This window comes from Lupinus angustifolius, chromosome LG17 (genome assembly GCF_001865875.1).
Source record: "Lupinus angustifolius cultivar Tanjil chromosome LG17, LupAngTanjil_v1.0, whole genome shotgun sequence".
Taxonomy (NCBI): Eukaryota; Viridiplantae; Streptophyta; class Magnoliopsida; order Fabales; family Fabaceae; genus Lupinus; species Lupinus angustifolius.
Genome location: NC_032025.1, coordinates 2471321 through 2491084, shown reverse-complemented (window position 1 = coordinate 2491084; position 19764 = coordinate 2471321). Strand labels below are relative to the sequence as shown.

The 19764-nt window shown below is 34.2% G+C and overlaps 2 protein-coding genes across 6 annotated transcripts; one reads left to right on the top strand and one right to left on the bottom strand.

Annotated features, from left to right (window-relative positions):
* Positions 4918-11001, top strand: LOC109331156 (BTB/POZ domain-containing protein NPY4-like). Its single transcript, XM_019565474.1, has 6 exons — positions 4918-5420; positions 6137-6806; positions 7335-7404; positions 8235-9389; positions 9744-10625; positions 10916-11001. The coding sequence occupies exons 2-5, from the start codon at positions 6745-6747 to the stop codon at positions 10320-10322; spliced, it is 1866 nt and encodes a 621-aa protein (XP_019421019.1). The 5' UTR covers positions 4918-5420; positions 6137-6744; the 3' UTR covers positions 10323-10625; positions 10916-11001.
* LOC109331155 (BTB/POZ domain-containing protein At5g67385) lies at positions 11672-15265 on the bottom strand. Of its 5 annotated transcripts, none has more exons than XM_019565473.1 (7): positions 15070-15265; positions 14690-14746; positions 14608-14650; positions 14424-14493; positions 13430-14044; positions 12781-13317; positions 11904-12434 (listed from the first exon to the last, which is right to left on the bottom strand). In XM_019565473.1, exons 2-7 carry the CDS (start codon positions 14706-14708, stop codon positions 11904-11906), a joined length of 1815 nt encoding a protein of 604 aa, XP_019421018.1. In that variant the 5' UTR covers positions 14709-14746; positions 15070-15265. The 5 variants fall into 5 exon arrangements, with proteins under 5 accessions (XP_019421013.1, XP_019421018.1, XP_019421014.1 ...); XM_019565469.1 differs by having other exon boundaries at positions 14690-14742; XM_019565468.1 differs by having other exon boundaries at positions 11672-12434; positions 14608-14742.

The following is a 19764-nucleotide window of genomic DNA, read 5'->3' as shown; positions in this document are numbered from 1 at the left end:
ATCAAGTTAACTAGTCCAACCATTGACTCACTAATTGGACAAGTAATTCATTGGTCCAGTACCTTAACCGAATTATTCACTAATACAAGTATAATAACAAAAAGACATCATTCAAATATTAAATACACAGTATCCTTAATAGGATGTAAGTAAATCTGGTCATATTCGTCTAGCTTATTCACAATTTCACACCCTTAATTCCCACTACGAATTTATCCTTCAATTAAGCAACAAATGAAATGAGGGAATAGTGTGCTTGACCCATTCCGATAGAGGATAGACGATGCCCAATAAGTGATTGTGGGTGTCATTTTCTTAAGATCGATAATTCTTTTTATCATTAAGCCTCAACTTAAACTCCATAAGACTTTAGTTCACATTATTAAGACTTTTGTATAATTAAAAAATTAATATAAATATGTGATGTGTCATAAAGTGAGTGTAAAACAACTATGATAAGGCTTATTATATTATTGAGAGTTTTTAAAATGAATGATTGAAGCTCAAGACTCATAGTCACATTTCACGTAAGACCCTACTTAAGATTCTTAAAACTAGGAATGATGTTTCCCTAAGAGCAATATGTTATATCTCCTAACAAATCGCCACAAAATATTCAATGTAAAAGTAAATATCTCATTGTCTTGCAAATAAAAAGTATCAAATCTTTTTATATTTAATAATGGGAGATAAGTGATTCCGGACAACTATGCTCGAGAAAGAGTGTGAGAAATGAAAAAAGAGGATTGAAACCAAGGTTATTGGCTAACTAGCATTGGTTAGTGAGAGATAAGTGGTTATTGGCTCGAACCTACTCAGTTCATGGTGAAATGAGATGGGTCAAAGCAGGTGAAAGCTCTATTACTTGCTTTAAGATTCAGCCAGATTCAATAAATAATTCTGCTTTAAAAAAGGTTGAGTTCGATTCTCATGATTAGTTCACGTTTCTAACAACTTTTAAGCATGTTCATGCAAGGTTACAGTGCAATTCACTTGGTCATCATTGAAATCAGATGCCATGTGCATTGTGATGATTACTGAAATCTCCAAACCCTTATTGAAGGGAAAATAGATTCTATATCATCTATTACTAGAAAAATTCATATGAATTGTAAATGATGTAACAATGGAGTATAACACGCATATTAAACTTCATAGAGAAACTCTCCTTTGTGTGTTAATTGCAAAATGCAAATAGATCAAAAATCTTGTCCTTGAGTTGTATGTTTCGGCAGTTTCGGCAGTAATCCCCCACACAGAATATGCTTTTCTGTTTTCACCCAGCTTTGCCTTTTCAGGTTGCTTTAAAAATTAAACTCGAAAAAAGCGTCCTTAAAAATAAAATTAAAGGTACGGTGCCCTTGATTTAAGGACTCTAAGAGTGATTGGTCCCCTCATAAGGAACCTAAGGAATAAATTCAGTTGAGCTGGAAAGACAACTCTTTTGGGAAAGTTATAAGATATTGAGCATGACCTTCAACTAGAATGGTCACATGGTATAGGTGTCAACACTGCCCAGATAAGTAAAATTATATTTTCTTTGTTTATTAATGATTAATTTATAAGTGAGAGATATCATTTTATTATGGTATTAGTAAGTTTATGAGAATAAATGTATACGTTGATAATGTATAAATTTTATACATTATTATTGTATAATTTATCATTTAATCATCGTTAACTCATCAAAAAAACAATCCAAATAAATAGTAAACTTATATTAAGGTTACAGAGATATTTTTATATGATAATTCTGTAGGATATACTCATTCTCATATTTATTTATTTATTTTAAATTAACACGTCATACCACCTCTCAACCTATTCAAAAACTGAGAAAATGGTCATGTATATATTTATGTATTTATGCATTATAGCTTATACTCGAAATTTGGGAAATGTAAGCGTTTAAAGAATATGGATGGAATACTGGTCACCAATCCGACAAACTTATATAAATACAATCTTACAAAGATTGTGACAATTAATAATGCACTCATCAAATTTCATATTCAGGACAGCGACATTGTTAAAGGAATCTATCACATTTTGCATATGTCCCACATTTGTTTTTTTCTTGCACCACCATCGGATCAGGTTTGCAAAACATGGATTTAATTTCCTCGGAACAAATAATATTGAGGGAAAGAAAGTAGTAAACAATGTTACCGTTATATATTTATAGAACCACAAGTCCACTATATCATTTAAGTAGTAAAATCTAGTAAAGTACTGAAATATCATCCTCAGGAAGTAAAGTGAATTTACACTAATTCTTACAAGAATGAATTGAGTATATATTTGCAATGGTGTGTTTATAAAATTTTATGTTTAATTGTAAGAAATTATAAATGGAACAAAAAACAAGTAAAATAAATTGTGATCAAAATGCATCGTTCTTTCACAATGACATCCATGGATTCAATTCTAAGTGAATTGTGAAATTACTGATTCAGATGCACATATCATTCAAATCATTCACATCAATCCCTTGAGTGTAAATTCCTTAGATAATTGCTCAAATACCAATTCTTTGGATATTTGACCAATTAACTAGCATTACGTTCCATGTAAAAGTAATTCATGCACCATTCTCCATTCCTAAAGCAATGATGTATGAAGGAAGATGATCCAGGTTCGGTGTCAAGTTTAACTTCCCAATTAAACTTGAACCCAAGAACAAGAAATTAGTAGCAAATTAAATTCATGCATTAAGAATGGGATGAACTTCCCAAAATCAAATAACAATTACAATGGAATCGAATCTAGAAGTACAAATGTTAGAAGATTACATTTCGAATCCCACAACAAGATCTAATCACTCCTTCTCGCTATTACAATACCCGAATCATGAAATTATACAAGAAATAATGTGAAGTAGAATCGTTTCCACGATTTCTTTCCTAATCTCTTGTGTTTCCCTCTAGTTTCGTGCCAAAATTTCTTCAGAAGTCTTTCGATAACCTCCTTTGCTGCCCATATCAAGTTCCAACTACCACTCTCTCGCTCAAGCTAAGGATTCTCGCTTGAGTGAGAGAAAAAATCCCTTTCCTCGTTTAAACACCTCGCTTGGGCGAGAGAGAAACAGAAGCTACCAGGTTTTTTGATATTCAATTGGCGCTTGGCGACATTCCCTCGCCCAAGCGAGGGGTGTCAATATTTTCTGGTGATTTTCTTCTGAATTATGGCTTGAGCGATCATTCTCTCGCTTGGGCGAGGCCTGTGCTGTTCAGAAACTCATTCTTTTCTTTTTTTCTCCTTTGTTCATCATTCCTAAACTGCAAACAATAAAACACGAGTAATTTCCTAAACAATACAAGATTAGCTAAGTTATTGGAAATTGTATGTAATAATAGCATAAATACGTGCTAAGTGCTCCAAAAACATATAAATTTTCTTAACAATTTGACACTTAACAGTTACTAGTTAACATTATCATGGGGATGTGTTTAAAAAACTAGAATACAATGAAATGGTGCGATTTTATATATATTGAAATTTTAAGTGAATTATATTGACATTGGAAGGAGTAGATTGGAGCATTAATGCATGTGGCATGAAGGGAATAAAAGATTGGATAAGATAATTAAGAGTTACGGTCACAATTTGTCCACTAGGACCATGAGAGGGACTATACAAACTGATATACCAGATTTCAGATCATTCAACTACAATGAGGGGTTAAGAGAACCCACCATTTCTCTGGTCTGGTCAAAGCCCACCAGCCATCACCATTAATTAAGATTCACTACTTCTCTCTCCCAATCTCAAATATATAAAACCAAATGTTTATATTAGATTTAGAATAACGTAATTATGTCATAATCATAAAAACTAAAAATCTTAAATTGTTACTCTATGAGTTTTACCTAGTCTCACAATTATAATTATGGGTTACTAAATTACAGATTAAAAATATTAAACTGAGTTGACCAATATGACATTGTGTTTTCTTATGAAACCTTCAAATTTTCAGAAATCTCATTAGACTCCCACTAACGTAAAAATCTATTGTGGAGCCAAATTTCTCATATATAGCATGTATTTTTATTTTTCATTTATAAGATTCAAACTTGTGGCCACTTGCAAGAGTTTTGTTTATTCTTCAATTAAATCATACCACATTTAACCTACATTAACATCTTTCACATAAAACATGCATTTAATGAGTTATGCAAGAATCCTATGGTGACATAAAAAAAGAGAGATATGAGCAATGAACGAAGATGATTATAATGAAAAAGTATGAGAGGGAAAGTGTAGCATAGGGAAGAGTCATTTTCTTGTATACATAAAAAAGAGAACCTAGAAGCGTGGTCGTTTTCTTCACGCACTCAACCAAGCCGTTTTTGTATTTGGCAAAGGGAGCAACAAAGTGGTGCATATCAAATTGGCGTGCATTACATTACATTACATTACATTGCATGAATAGTTATTATATTTATATATATGTTGAGAAAAGGTGAGGGCCTCATGGCTATATTATTTAAAATAAAAAAGAGACCTTTAACATAACAAATGCAGGTTATTATTCACTTTAACATGAGTTCAAACAAGAGAGTCAAAAATCAAGGGTTTTCCCTAAATAAATGAGTTCTCATTCAGTATCATGGAAAGGCAACAAACAAACAAAAGAAGGAAATGAATATAATATAAGAGAAAAGAAAAGAAAGGAAGAAAAAAGTATTTCCACCCTCTAGTTCAATGTCAACTTATGAAAAAGAATGAGACTTTTTTAATTCATTGTTTTTTCTCAAAGTGATTCGTTGCTTGGTCTAGTGACACAAGTTGTGTTCTTTTTTTTCATTTAAATGTTGGGTTGTGTCTGATGCTATATATCTGACACAAGTTTATTTCTTTTGTGTATAAAAATACTTTTTTTTATATATATTATGGATTTTGTTTACACAGACAATTTGAGTTGGTATATTTTTGTGAATGCCTTTGTATTGTAGTGTAAAACTAAGTTGATGTAAAATGGTTATGTGATTATAATGGGAAAAAGAGAAAGGTGTGGTGGTGGTGGGGGCAAGTGTGCGGATTCAAAAGCTTTGATGAAAGAGGAAGAGAGAGAATGAGTGGGAACATTCTGATCTTGGTTAGCTTTTTGTGTTTGTGTAGTTGTGGTGGCTGTCAAACATAAGCAACAGCTCATCTTTTTTCAACTCTTCTTTTTGGGTTTTGTTTCTTGTTTCCTGTGATATGTGAACTATGAAGTGTGAACCCTTCTTTTTTCTTTCTTTGAGGATATAGTAAAGTGAACTTTGTGTTCCTTCTCACTCCATGTTTTGATTCTTTGTACTTGTCACTCTCACATTCATTCATTCATCTCAGATTAACCCTTTAGTTGTTATCTGCTTCTACTTGTTTTACTCTCAAATATTTCTCACTGAACCAGAACGAACTTCTGGATTTGGCAAGTAAGAGCATCAACATGATATTCTTTCAATTGTGTTTGATTTCTGTCCTTTCAATCCTTCATATGATACCCCTTTTATTCATTCTCTGTGTGCATTAAACTTCTGCTCCCACTTTATCATATTTGCCTAACCTTTTGTCTATTAGTCCTTGAATTATTTTTATCAGCAAATAACCTCTTCAAAAATTTAAAACACTACCATAAAGTTCTTCTAACAATTTAATTTATGATAAAATCTTTTGAGGAACTATTGGGGGTACCATAATATTTATTTGGAGCACTATATTGATTTTATGCTCTTGTCTTAATACATATGCTGTCTGGAAATGTTTGCCAAAAATTAATATGGTGGGCTATGTTTGATTTTATTTATTTATTATTGTGTTTTAGGCGATTTTTAGCTTTTAAGCTGAGAATGAAAATCTCTTGGAGATTTCTCTGTTCCTTATTTGGCTGAATCCCATCATTGTCATGCTTGCCATCGATCCTTGTCCAACTGGGTTAATTTTCATGCTGCTTTATTGATTTAAATTCTGAGAAAATGTGTTGTCTTCCACTTATATATTCTTCAAATAAAAAATTATTTTTTTTGCTTTTAAGTAGTGCCAAACGTGTGCAATGATGTTTGAAGCAGAAACCACCAAAAAATGATGCTTTTTGTCTACTACTTAGGTGGTTCTCTTAACTCATACTAAGATATGCTGTCTTGTGTTGCAGCATGTGCTTGGCTTCAAAGCTAATGAAGAAATGTTGATTGTGGAATTGGGCTTCTAAAACTTTGTGGAGCATAAAGGGTTTTGTGTTGTTATTGAGATTCAGACATAGAGATTCAGAAACATATTATATATAACAGAAGGTGGTGTGGTGGTGTCAGTTTTGAGCAAGTGGGGGTGTCTCTTAAACTCTGCCTTTGAGAAATAGTTTATAGTCTTTTCTGTTGGCAATGTCTCCTAACATGCTCATTTGCCCTGCTTTTCGGGCCGCGTTACCAATTTAGTAAGCGACCAATTCTTTATCTATCTCTTATCTTCACATTCAAGGCACAAAAGAATAATAAACCCCAACAAATAAAGTTTAGTTTTCTGCAGAGTTACTCATTCTACCTTCTCTTGCCATTCTTACTGGCCTTGGTTTGTGGAAAATATTTAGTCATACTAGGAACTATACTACACATAATTTTACCCTTCTGTCTTTTTTTCAACTTTGACTTCACTACCAAGTTACTCACATTCATTCTTTAATCCAAAGTCGTAGTCGGTGATTCACTTTTCATAGGTGCTTGCAGTTGTAGTAGAACCTAGGAATTAGATCTCAATAGGGCCAAGATGAAGTTTATGAAACTTGGATCTAAGCCTGATGCATTTCAAACTGATGGAGATAATATCAGGTATGAGATCAGTTTCCTCTATTCTCTTAGAACAACACTAGCAAAATTGTTTTCCTTTTTTTTAATCTCCTTTTAGTTATTGGCTAGAGATATATGATTTGGTTTCTTTTAGTCCTAGTCTTGTGTTGTACCTGCTTGAATTGATTTTAACACAAGTTTGTGACCTGAATTTCATCCATGGTCTCGAACAGCTCGACAATCAAACTGGTGGTTTATTCTTATGCCCTGAACCGTGTCCATATTTGGCTTTATGTCCTGCACCTCAATCATATTTATGGACAATATTAGATCCATGTTTACTATTACTTCAGTCTATCAAACATGCGCTTTCTGTAATTTGATATAAAGGCATGTCCCCCATCCCCCATTTCTGTAGTCAATGTATGCATGCGAAAAAATCTGCAATTGCATAAACTGTTATATTTTGTATTTGAAGTAGGTTCAATAAATTTATGTTAGCAATTTATTTTTCTTCTGGATTTGTTTATTTCATTTAAAACTGTCACGAACCAACATATCTTTGTCCAGGTATGTGGCAGCTGAGTTGGCATCTGACGTAGTCGTTATCGTTGGGGAAGTAAAATTTTATCTCCATAAGGTAAGATTCTCTACCCTAGTATTTGACATTGAGATGGTATAGGTATCTGAAATATCAAATATAGCTCATATGAGGAAGAAACTGCTAATCTTTTTGTCAATTAGTGTTTCTCTCCCCTTCATTAGAACGAGAAGTCTGTAATTCAATCCAACTGCTGCCGAAGTCTGATGATGGAAGGGTGGATAGCCATCTTCATATGTCTCAGTCAATACTTAACAAGTTTACAGAAATAATATGGGTTCAAATGTTATAAATTAATCCAATCTCGTAAATGAGTCGACTTAATCTGACTCGCCATTCTTTTCATCATGGAAAATTTCACTCTTGGTATATTCTAACGACTAGGCTTTAGGTAGGATCAGCAAATGTATGTTTTAGAATAAAATTTTAACTCAAATACATGAAGCAGATATTAGTTTATGTATTGTCCTTGCTTCAAGCCCGAAGGGCTCTTGTATAGAGGGTATTAGAGATATAATAAAGTCATTCACGCGCCTTTACTTAAAACTCAATTTTCCGGAGGGATGATTCATGAAAACATGCACTCTTAATCATTCAGTTGACTTGTTGGTTTAACTTTACCCTTCAGACAAATTGTTCTGGTCGCTGGAGGTGAACTTAGGGATATTGGATAGCATTTTTTCTGTCAGAAAAGTCTTGATAAAATTCATAATGGGTTTGTCTAACTTTCCATCCAGAATACTCTTTGTAACTATTGTGGCAATTGGCTTGTTATATACATTCATGTTTGCAACAGTACTTGCTTTAACTATGGACACCGTCATCCTTTCGATTCCTGATCATGATATCTACATTTTCAATATCTGCAGTTTCCTCTTTTATCTAAAAGTGCGTGCTTGCAAAAGTTGCTAGCAGATACAAATGAAGAGAACAATGATGAAGTCCATATCCATGATATTCCGGGAGGACCTGTTGCTTTCGAAATGTGTGCTAAGTTCTGTTATGGTATGGTTGTCACTCTCAACCCATACAACGTCCTTGCGGCTCGCTGTGCAGCAGAGTATCTTGAGATGTATGAAACCGTGGAGAAAGGAAATCTTGTCTACAAGATTGAAGTTTTCCTCAACTCCAGCATTTTCAGGAGCTGGAAAGACTCAATTATTGTTCTTCAAAGTACCGAGTCCCTTCTTCCATGGTCAGAGGAACTTAAGGTGGTGAGCCATTGTCTTGACTCAATATCTACCAAGGCTACAATGGATACATCCATGGTGGAGTGGTCATACACGTATAACAGGAAAAAGCTCCCATCCGAAAATGGGAATGAATCACACTGGAATGGTGTGAGGAAACAACAGATGGTTCCAAAGGACTGGTGGGTGGAAGATCTTTGTGATCTCCAACTTGATCTCTATAAACGAGTCATATCATCAATAATAACTAAAGGAAATGTTTCTGGTCCTGTAATCGGAGAAGCACTAAGTGCTTATGCCTCAAGAAGGTTGCCTGGCTTCAATAAGGGCGTGATCCAGGGTGACGATTTCGTCAAGAATAGGTTGTTGCTGGAGACCATTGTTCATCTATTGCCTGCAGACATAGGCAGTGTCTCTTGCAGGTTCTTGCTGAAGTTGTTAAAAGCGGCTATTCTGTTGGAATGTGAAGTGTTTGAAAGATCCGAACTGATGAGAAGAATAGGCCAGTGTCTGGAGGAGGCGACAGTTGTTGAGGCAGCAATGTTTAATGTCGATACTGTGCAAAGACTAGTCGAAGAGTTTGTAAAACATAAGCAGCATGCATGGACCGAATCTCTGTTGGAAGAGGAACCGCAGGAGATCAGAAGCCCTAAGATGGTGTCAGATCTTTCTGATAAGGTTAAGGTGGCAAAACTGGTGGATGGTTACCTTGCTGAGATTGCACGTGATCCCAATTTGCCTCTTTTTGATTTTGTCAATCTTGCCGAATTGGTATCAAGTTTCCCAAGACCAACTCATGATGGCCTTTATCGCGCCATTGACATGTATTTAAAAGTAAGTTCAATTATCCACATCTACTGTTTCAGGAACTCCAGTTTTCCTTATTCTTTTTCCCTACAAATATTTCAAACATTTGTCTGAAACAGATACTCGAGGTTTCAAAATTGTAGAACTCACCGGGAAACTAATTTTTGTATACATGTTGCTGACTTGCTGTGTTTCTATAGTGATATATTCCAAAGGGGTGCTATAAATAATGAACTATTGTCAAGTCTTAACTGACACTATTTTTTAATTGATCCAACTATAGTAGTTGTCCATTGTTCCTCGAAATTGGCTATGCCTGTTGACTTTGTATTCTATCCATAGTAACCAAGTTTCACAGGCAGATGCTACCATGTCATGCAGGAGCATTCTGGAATCAGCAAGAGCGAAAGGAAAAGTATATGTAGGCTGATGGATTGCAGGAAGTTATCTGCGGAAGCTTGCATGCACGCTGTGCAGAACGAGCGGCTTCCATTGCGTGTTGTTGTGCAGGTTCTCTTCTTTGAGCAGCTGAAAGCTACATCATCTGGAGGCAACAGCACACCTGATCTTCCCGGGTCTATCAGGGCCATGCTTCCGGCTGGATCCCACGAGAGCTCAAGATCAACTACAACCAATACAGAAGAGGAATGGGATGCTGTGGGAACATCAGAAGACATACAGACATTGAAAGGGGAACTCACAACACTAAAATTAACAAGCGGAGCCACTCAAAGTAGCGATAAAAACAGCAGCAATGACGGTAAAGGCAATACTGAAAATGTTGCTGCTACTAAATCGAAAGGTTTTCAAATGTCAAAGAAGTTATTCTCTAAGATTTGGTCAAGTAAAGAAAGAAATGGAGAGATTACAAGCTCTGATACATCAGAAAGTCCTGCTTCTACAATTATAGAGGAGACGAAATCAACTCCATCTAGAAGTAGGAGGCAGTCAGTATCTTAGAACATGTTTTGCATCCTTCCAATACCATTCAATTGTTGTATAATCATCTCACTCTAGTAGTGTTAGGCATAGAGCTTAATTTACATCTTTCAACTGATTCTTGAGTAGGTATCTGAACAAATGTTGCCATAAAAAATGAAAGCCCAAGAAAAAAGTATATTATGTGTTTATTGTGGCCCCCTGAGGGTGAATATTCCACTCTGTCATCACAAATGAGCTCAAATAGTGACCCAGTTTAACTGTACTATTATGAGAAAAGGAATTCCATGGCATTATCTGAGGCTAGATCCACATTGAATATTGAATATTGGTTTGTGAGTTGTGACATATAAAATTTATAAGCAGTATTTATGGCAAAAGGATGTTAAACATTTATAGCTCAATTTGACACCAGAGCTGGTTTTTAAGATTGTGGCCTGGGTTACATATTAAAACTATCACCTACCTTGTTTATGTATTTATACTAGTAATGTGCTAAAATATAAAATTTGTGACCATCTGGGTAAGCTAACAATTACTGGGTTACATATTAAAACTATTATGACTGTACACCAATAGAAAATCTATTACTCCATATTCACTGCAACTTGTTCTTGGTTAGAATTTGTTCTTCCCAGTTGAACAGATTCACTGTAAGGGAGAGCCTTAGCGCAAGAATAATAATGTTTGAAACTTGAAAGTTCGAGTTTAAATTCTAGAAATAATCTCTTTTCTTTAAGGGATAAGACATAAAGTTGTCAGGTAGTTTTACTTTTTTACTTAACTTGAAAGCTATTCTAAAATCTATTTGATGGTGATAGTGATGGTAACATTGGCGACCATGATAATGGTGGTGGTTGTGGAGACAACCTGGTAAGGATAAAGAGAAAACAGAAAAGATTAGAATTTTTTTACTTTTTTGGTGACAAACATTTCATCATGTTCTTTTTGAAGGCTTATTCACCAACCCTGTAATAGAGGAGTTCAAGAAATCAGAATCCTTTTATTAGGCTTTAGACATCAATGGACACTGCTAGGCTGTCACTTGAACTATTGTGACTTGTTCAAAAGCTTTTTACCCCAAAGGACTTCAAATGTATAGACAGGTCCACCCCACTGACCTCTGTTATTTGATTTTGTATCCTTCCAAAAGCTATTGCATAATGTAGCTGTAAAAGCAACTTCACTCACCTAATGTTTATGATCTCTTTTGAAAACTTGGGACAGGTCCTATCATATTTGCACCAATAATTCATGAATCATTATTTCTACTGACCTTGATAGGAAGAAGAATGATTCTTCCAATGACCACCAATGTTAAATTTAGTTTGTTATTCTCATTTTACCATTCATTGTTGCCACTCACTGGCTAGATTGCAATCCAAGCAATCACTCAAATTTTATTTTACTTTTGACCAACATTTACATTTTACAGTATAGTACTCACAGAATGCTCATGATAATATAATATAATATACATGGGCATGGCACATGAGTAAACACTAGGAAAGACTAGTCCTGTTTTTTCAAGCCTCATAAACTAAGGAATAACATGTATTCTGCACTCTTAAAAATGTCTTGTAGAGATCAGAAACTGTGGCCTCAGGAAATGGAATGGCGTCGGTTCTTATTGGGTTTTGTGCGACCTTTGGCAGATGTGACACCATCGGCACGTTGAAAAGGAGAAAGCCGGCCTAGTTTTTTGGACACGGAGCTTATGAAAGATTTTCGAGGCAGAGGGGGCTTATTGGCAGAAGGAGAAGCATTTACTACAGGATTGTTAACTCCTGCTTTGAGTGTAGCATTCTCAATCTCCTTCAGTTTCATTTTCATTTTCACTAGCTCTAATTTCAGGTCTTGATTTTCTCTTCTCAAGTTGGAGAGCTCGTTTGAAACTGGATTATGATCAGTGGAGTATACATTCAGTTTGCCATGAGAGGAAGGAGATTCCCCATCATTACCATTCATGGCATTGCGAAGCCGTTGCTGCTCATAATAGAGAACCTGAACCACAATTTGGACAGGGAGCCTGTCATTTTGAGCGGCATGGGCACATGCTTCTCGCGATAACTTCTGACAGTCCATAATGCTGCAAACTTTCTTTCTCTCCATGTCACTTAGAGCAGGATGAGCCTGAGAATAATTGTCAATTCCAACTTCGTCACCAGTAATTCATAATAAGCTCATGTGTAAGAATTCAATATCAAAATAGTATTACGACTGAGTAAATCCTAGAATTTCACCACAATTATAAGTCCATTTATGAAATATTGTAATATAGAAAATAAACTATCATAAGATAAATCTAAAAAGCTAATTCAATTTGATGAAGCTAATCTATTAATCTTGGCTATTTAGTGTGAATGCTTGTTCTGTTGTTCAAACAAGATATATAGACAGGAGGATACCAAAATTAGTTACTTATTTGTACTGTACAAATCTGGGGTATGCTTAATTTTCTATAGAGAGAGGACTGCACCTTAAGATAGATATCTATGGCTCTATACATGCCATCATCTGTTGGCCTGGATTGCTCAGGAATTAATTCAGACACACTGATGAACTTCGGAACAGGTAAATTTCTGTCGGTTGCTATTTCAGCAAGGTAGTTTTCGATTAGCTTTCCAACTCTATCCATATCACTCTGTGGGGGAGAAAAATATTCATCATCTGCACTATAAACTGAATGGTTTCCCAATTCAGATTCTAAGTAGTTAGTCATGATCCTCTGAACTGTATCCACATCAAACAATGTATCCCCGGTAAATGAATAAGAAGGAATAAGAAGATCATCTAAAACAGCCTGTCCTAACTGCATGGCCATTCTCTTCTCCAAATCAAGCCTACAAGCAATTGTTGTCTCAACATATATTGACGCTCGAAGCAGCATAGAAAGAAAGCTTACTGACATTGCATTACTCTCCCTTGGCAAAAGACTCACTATTGTCTCTAAAACAACCCTCTTTTCATGCTCTTGTCGTAGCTCAACCTTCTTTCTTCCATTTCCAAATATGTCCTACTCCTCGAAACAAGATTAAAAAATATCAAAAAGAGTTTAGGATTGAAAATGCATAAAATAAAATCACATTTATTTTTAACATTTCCATCTTTTTAGTAAGGGGTCTCACCAAACCTCGTAGCGATTTCTGCGCATAGAGCATCAGAATGGGGCCAATAGCGTACTGTTTAAACCCTCTTGCCATCATTGCAATTAGAACTCTTTGAAAAATGTCAATTCTGAGAACTGTAAGATCTTCAGCCCACCATTCAACTACTGGCCTCTGGTGAGATGCTATTGAAGACATTACTTCTTCAGAGCCATTGTCACTTCTTGCAGATGTACAAAATTGGCTTTCCTTCCATGATATATAAGCAATAGCATCTATGCATCTGCTCACCACTTTTGTTCTCTCTGCTATTGGAACGAGGTTTTCTGATATGTGTAAGATAGAAACTGCTCCTGCTATTGTCTTGAGTGCCACTTCATTCAAGTAAGAATCAGCCCTTCCCACCAAGTTTCCAACTGAATGATCCTCTGTCATCTCCAGATACTCTGCCACGCACCGAAGCATAGCAATGTTTTCAACGTTTATTTCGAAGTTTATCCCATAACAGAATTTTGCTGCCAACTCAAATGCCTCTGCACCACCAGGAACATCGGAGAGTCCGATGAAGGAAACATCAGCATCATTAGATTCAGACACGAGTTTTCTAATGTATCCACACTTGGAGACTAATGGAAACTGCAATTACAGTACAAGATGCATAATAGTATTAGTCAATGCCCCAAAAAATAACAATTCTGTACAGTATTGCTTCTATATGCATCTTGCTTCCTTGTCTAAGTTCTATTTGTACACAAGAAGCAAAAAACTGGGAGAAAACTGGCATTTAACTAGTAAACGTTAGATTCATTGCCAACTAACATCGATGATCCTGATATTCAACAAAGTTTGAAGCTAACCGGGCTTAGAACCAACTGTCTATAACTTCGGAAGTTCGCATAAAGCACAACATAGCCAAAATTGATTCATTGGCAACTAACAGGAACAAAAATATATTAATGAAACTAATAAGTGTGATATATGCAGCAAATAAACCATGCTTGATTTCGTTCATTACCTTATGCAAAGAAAAGGTAGCTTCTCCAACTTGAACATTAATATCACTAGGAATTTCCTGGGATGATATCCTGTAATTAAGTAATTAAACTCGTGTAGTTACACACTATGGAAGCAGGTTAAGTACATTTGAAATAAGAACCAGTAACCACCAAAGCATTAGTTCCATAAGAATATAATCATACCATTCACTTGTTCTCTTCATAGCACTAGAAAGAAGCTCTTTCTTCTTCAGAGACACGTCACTACCGGCACGAATAATTGTCTCTTGACCACGATCAACCATGTCAGGGACAGATTTCTTGCTCGCTACAACGTCTCTATCTTACAGTTGATGATGAAGAGTAGACAAAGAAAGGAAACAAATTGAGTCAGTTATAGTATACAATTATAAACTACTAAGTTACCCATGAATTCGTACCGGACCAATTGGTTTCGACGAATGATTAAAAACATGTAAATATTAATCATAGGATAGAGCAAATATATAAAACAGTAATATTTTGTAACAACTTTTATATATGTAGATTCCTTTTACCCGTGAAGAGTGGTGCTTTTTATTCCCTGGAAACGTTTTTATCAATTAAAAATTTCAACCTGAACTGACCAAAATTGGTGAATAAGGAAGATAGAGTTAGAACAAGAACCTCAAATAAGTTTCCATGCAAGGCTTGTGAATTTCCAAAACAAGGTCTTGTTGTGAATAAGAGAAAGCAATTATATAGAGGGAATATGAGTGGCAATATGGAGATTATGAAATAGTAGGAGGGGCAAAATAGAAGCATGAAGATGTAGTTTATGTTGTGTGGTGTGTGCTTAGGGAGTTAGAGTGGAAAGGATGAGATCGTTGCATGTTTGTTGGCGTCTAATACATATGAAGTTTAATTTCTTCATCAACATTCTCGTCCACAACCGCCAAGGTGTATGGCCCATTTCCGAAACTATTTCCACACCACACCCCATATTATTTTACTTTACTACTACTATTCTTCATATCTGTAAATTTAAATGTTAGTTAGTACATCAGCTTAATGTTTTTTGGCATGAGATTTTTTCAACAGGATTCAAGTTCATGTGAGATAAATCATATAAAAAGTACAATTAGCATCTTAGTCGAACTCTAAGTATATTGAACTTTAGGTATTTGAGTAAGATTAAAAGCTTATACTAAGAATAGAAGCCAAACCAGGGGGAATATTGATCGGTAATACTTGTCCTTTTTTTTACCATAAATGTTGTTTGTGTCATTTTTTTATACTAAAGTCGACCGTAGAGCTGAAGCTAACCCAACCGACCTCAAATATTGATCGAATCAGGTTTTGAATCCAAACTCGACCTATACACGATTAAATATTGACATGCCAACTAATATATGTATATATTGTTAATCATGAAAAAAATTAGAGAATCAATGATACTTTCGACCAAAGAGATATCATTACTCTATACATAATTGAATAAACACACATATAAAATGAATGAGTGATCATGTTAAAATGTGGTAAGAGTCATGAAAAAAAAAGTTTCTTAATGAATCAATAAGTATATAAAAGAAAGCTTAAAGAAAGAAGAATGAAAAACAAAGATTGATAATATTTTCATTGAATGAATTGAATTGATTGAATAAGAATTGAGTCAATGTGACTTATTTATACAAGAGAAAAGAAGAAAAGAAAGTTTGTAAAGCAAGTAACTAACATAAACCTAACTTGTTAGTCCTAACTTTCTAATCAACTATCATCTTCCAAAATAACTATCGTATATCTTTAATATCCCCTCAAGCTGATGAGTGAAAATTTTCACTCTTTAGCTTGGAATTGATTTGAAGTAATAACAATGTTTAACCACCCATGACAGAAGCTACATCATCAAACACTTAACCATCTATAACATAAGCTATATCTTTGCTTAACCACTATGGACAGAAACTACCCATCCAATGCTTAACCATCTATGACAGAAGTTATATCTGAGCTTAACCATCATGAACAGAAGCAAACCAACCATTGATGATGAAAGAGAGAGAACATATCAGAATCTTGATCATAATGAGATGTTTCTTTGATGAATAAGAAAGATGGGTAAATGATGAAGAATAAGAAAATGATGTAATCTTGTATATGATAAATTGGTCATGATATTCCATTCTTGAAGAGCTTGAGGATATCAAGAAGCTAGCTTATGTACTTGAAAAGAATTTTGACAAAAAACAAGCTCCTTTGATCGGAATTTGAAGGTCGATGAAGAAGGTGATATTGAAGAATTTAGGGACATATGTTGAGAAGAAACATTGGATGATGAAGAACAACGCTGGAGCAATCAAAGAAATCAAGATAGTCTTGCCACATGCAGCATTGTCACCTATTGGAAGCAAGATAACACTAATGAAGGCCATTGAGATGAAAAAGAAAGCACCACCATGTTCTTGATTGTTGAAGTTTTCCATGAAATCCTTCATGGAACTATAAGCGGAAGCTATCAAAAGATAATTATTTATGCTCTGATACTATGTTAAAATGTGGTAAGAGTCATGAAAAGAAAGCTTCTTGATGAATCAAAAAGTGTATAAAAGAAAGCTTACATAAAGAAGAATGATAAACAAAGATTGATAATATTCTCATTGAATGAATTGAATTGATTGAATAAGAAGTGAGTCAATATGACTTATTTATACAAGAGAAAAGGAGAAAAGAAAACTTGTAAAACAGGTAACTAACATAAACCTAACTTGATCAAGTATCATCTTCCAAAATAACTTATCATATATCTTTAATAGACCATAAGGTGTGTGAGAGAGACTAATGGAGAGGGCACTTATGAGAAAAAACATTGAAAGATTAAAGGACAATGACACTTGTATCCTTTAATTTACATTTTTAGCCTTAAAAATACACTAAAAAATAGAACTGCACTCTCTAGTAATAGAGATGAGTCTCACTCGAAACGGGTCGAATTATATTTGCCTCTTACCCGATCTTAAATATTAACTGAATCTAATATTTGAACTTGGACCCGACTCTAGATCGATAAGACTGACCATATTTAGCTCGTACATATCAGATTAAACTGGTGAGCGAATACTAAAGTAGTGTCCAGCTTACCCTTAAGCCAAACTGTCGTATTGCCCCATATGGTAGGAACCATGTTTGCCACCATTTTTCAAATCAAAAAAGTTAATCTTACTTGACTTGAACTTCAAGATCTCATTGAATAAGCATATATAATTGCACAACATAAACTATATATATTAAACTTTTATAGTTGAAGTTGGTGGTTTATCCTAATTCTTCTGAACCTAATTTTTTAAATAAGTAGAACAGTATAAATATTTAAACTATAATATCAACTATATTTTTATTAAATTCGTGTAACACATGTTGAATTTTTATTATCTATGTGCCGACACAAATGTCATATCCATATAGCAATCAACTTGGGAAGAAATGGGGCAACCTATGTTGCAGTACAATACCACTTATGGTGTCAAAGACTCAAAGGTATAGGAGGTTCTTCAAGCTATAAATCTTATCTACCACAGAAGCTTCAAATATGCAAAGGGAACTTGTATACGGATACATTATCACTATATACACAAAATCATTTAACTATTTCTAGCTCCGGGCAATAAGATGTCCTCTGCAATAATTTGTGCTCCCGGCATTAATGAAAGACTAGCTCTAGTACACATCTGACACATTGTTTAGGTTCGTGGTTTCACATCATGCAAGATAAGGGTCCCCTTTATAATGCAGACTAATCATTAGAAACTTGATTTGTATAGCTTCATTTCACCCTCTCATCTTTATATATATTGGTTGGATTTTTTGGTATGATTAATGATACACTTATTCTATATATAAGGAATGGAGTATATGACTGTTTTTCTCAATAAGTATCATTTACTTGTATATTTGAGCTTTTGATTCATCTCTTGGTCAAGTAAAGTTTTAGACCAAGAAAGTTGGATTTCAATTCCAAATAATGCAGCACAATCAATTACAGGCTACCCTATAATTAACAATATTGTTTTTAATCATTATATGGCATTGACACCTTTGTCAACAACTTTTCAACAAATTAAAATCAAGCATTTATGACGTGATTGCATGGCTTAAAGGGATCAACATTGTCTAATTACTTACATGCATGTTAAGGGTTGATCCAAATTGGTTTATACATATATTGTATTCACTGTGATGCTTGTCCAAAGTTAACCAAACAGAATTATTGAACTTAAGAGTCTTATTAGAGACAATGACTTTTAGACATATAGATTCCCTTCTAAGCGTACGGTTCTTTGTCGTGGAGTGAAGTATTAGAGAGCAAAATGCTTTTAGTTTTAACATTAAAAGTTTCTTCTCACTATAAATAAAATAAAATCATGCAAATATTTTTCTTCTTTTTTTTATAACACTCTTCTCTCTAGTATGGAAGAGGATAAATTTTGGGTCGAAATACTTCCATGATAATTATAATTTTGATCCTGAATCTTCTTCAGAAGTGTCCACCCCTACATGCTATTGTCATTCATTTCTATGCAAAACTGCTTGAAATTTTCTTCCCAGTTATGAAAGAAAATGGTGGTGGGGTATGAGAAAATGTCCCCATGGCACATGGGATTCGAGTAAATTGTTTGACTTTCAGTGCAAAATAAAAAAGACAGAATAAAACAGAAACTCGTGGGAATGATGGATTGTATTTATTTACTTGACTGATTCAAACAGGTTAATAGTTTATAGGCATTTACTTTCATATCAGTAGAAATCAGTTAACCTGATCAAGAAGTTGGCCTTTATACTTGATAATAACTAAATTTTAGTAGTAATTATAACATAGGCTCAAGTACTTGTTATTGTAAGACACAGATTCAGGTGAGAATTAATTTCTTGTTCTCATCATTTTTTTATTTGAGAACTATTGTGAATTTTTATATTGTCATTACATTATCATAATTTTTCCGAAATAATTAATCTAAATGAATGATAAATAATATACTGACTATAATAAATATTTATATTATCAATATATTAACTTTTACCTATTATCAGTATATTAACTTTTACATTTTCAATACATAAATATTTAGTCATTCTCCACATCTATAATTGAATGTTGAATCATAAGTATCAAGTTTTTCCCTTATTTTATGTTTGAGTTAATTGGATAAAAAACTATTCACTCATTTTAACTTTTTATTCACGAGTATTTCATCTTTCAGTAAAATTAACCAATAGGAAATGGATATGATGTACAAATAAAGGTTCAAGTAATAAAAAAAAGTGAGTGAGACTCCTCTCCATTATGACAGAGATAGTTAATAAAAAAACATTGAAAAATAAAAA

Bases quoted from the DNA above. Each gene is read 5' to 3' on its own strand.
- LOC109331156 (XM_019565474.1), top strand. From the start codon at position 6,745: ATGAAGTTTATGAAACTTGGATCTAAGCCTGATGCATTTCAAACTGAT. The intron at 6,807-7,334 runs GTATGAGATCAG...ATCTTTGTCCAG, and splicing joins ACTGATGGAGATAATATCAG to GTATGTGGCAGCTGAGTTGG. The intron at 9,390-9,743 runs GTAAGTTCAATT...CATGTCATGCAG, and splicing joins CCATTGACATGTATTTAAAA to GAGCATTCTGGAATCAGCAA.
- LOC109331155 (XM_019565468.1), bottom strand. The intron at 14,494-14,607 runs GTATGATTATAT...ACTTAATTACAG, and splicing joins ATGAAGAGAACAAGTGAATG to GATATCATCCCAGGAAATTC. The intron at 12,435-12,780 runs GTGCAGTCCTCT...AATTATTCTCAG, and splicing joins CCATAGATATCTATCTTAAG to GCTCATCCTGCTCTAAGTGA.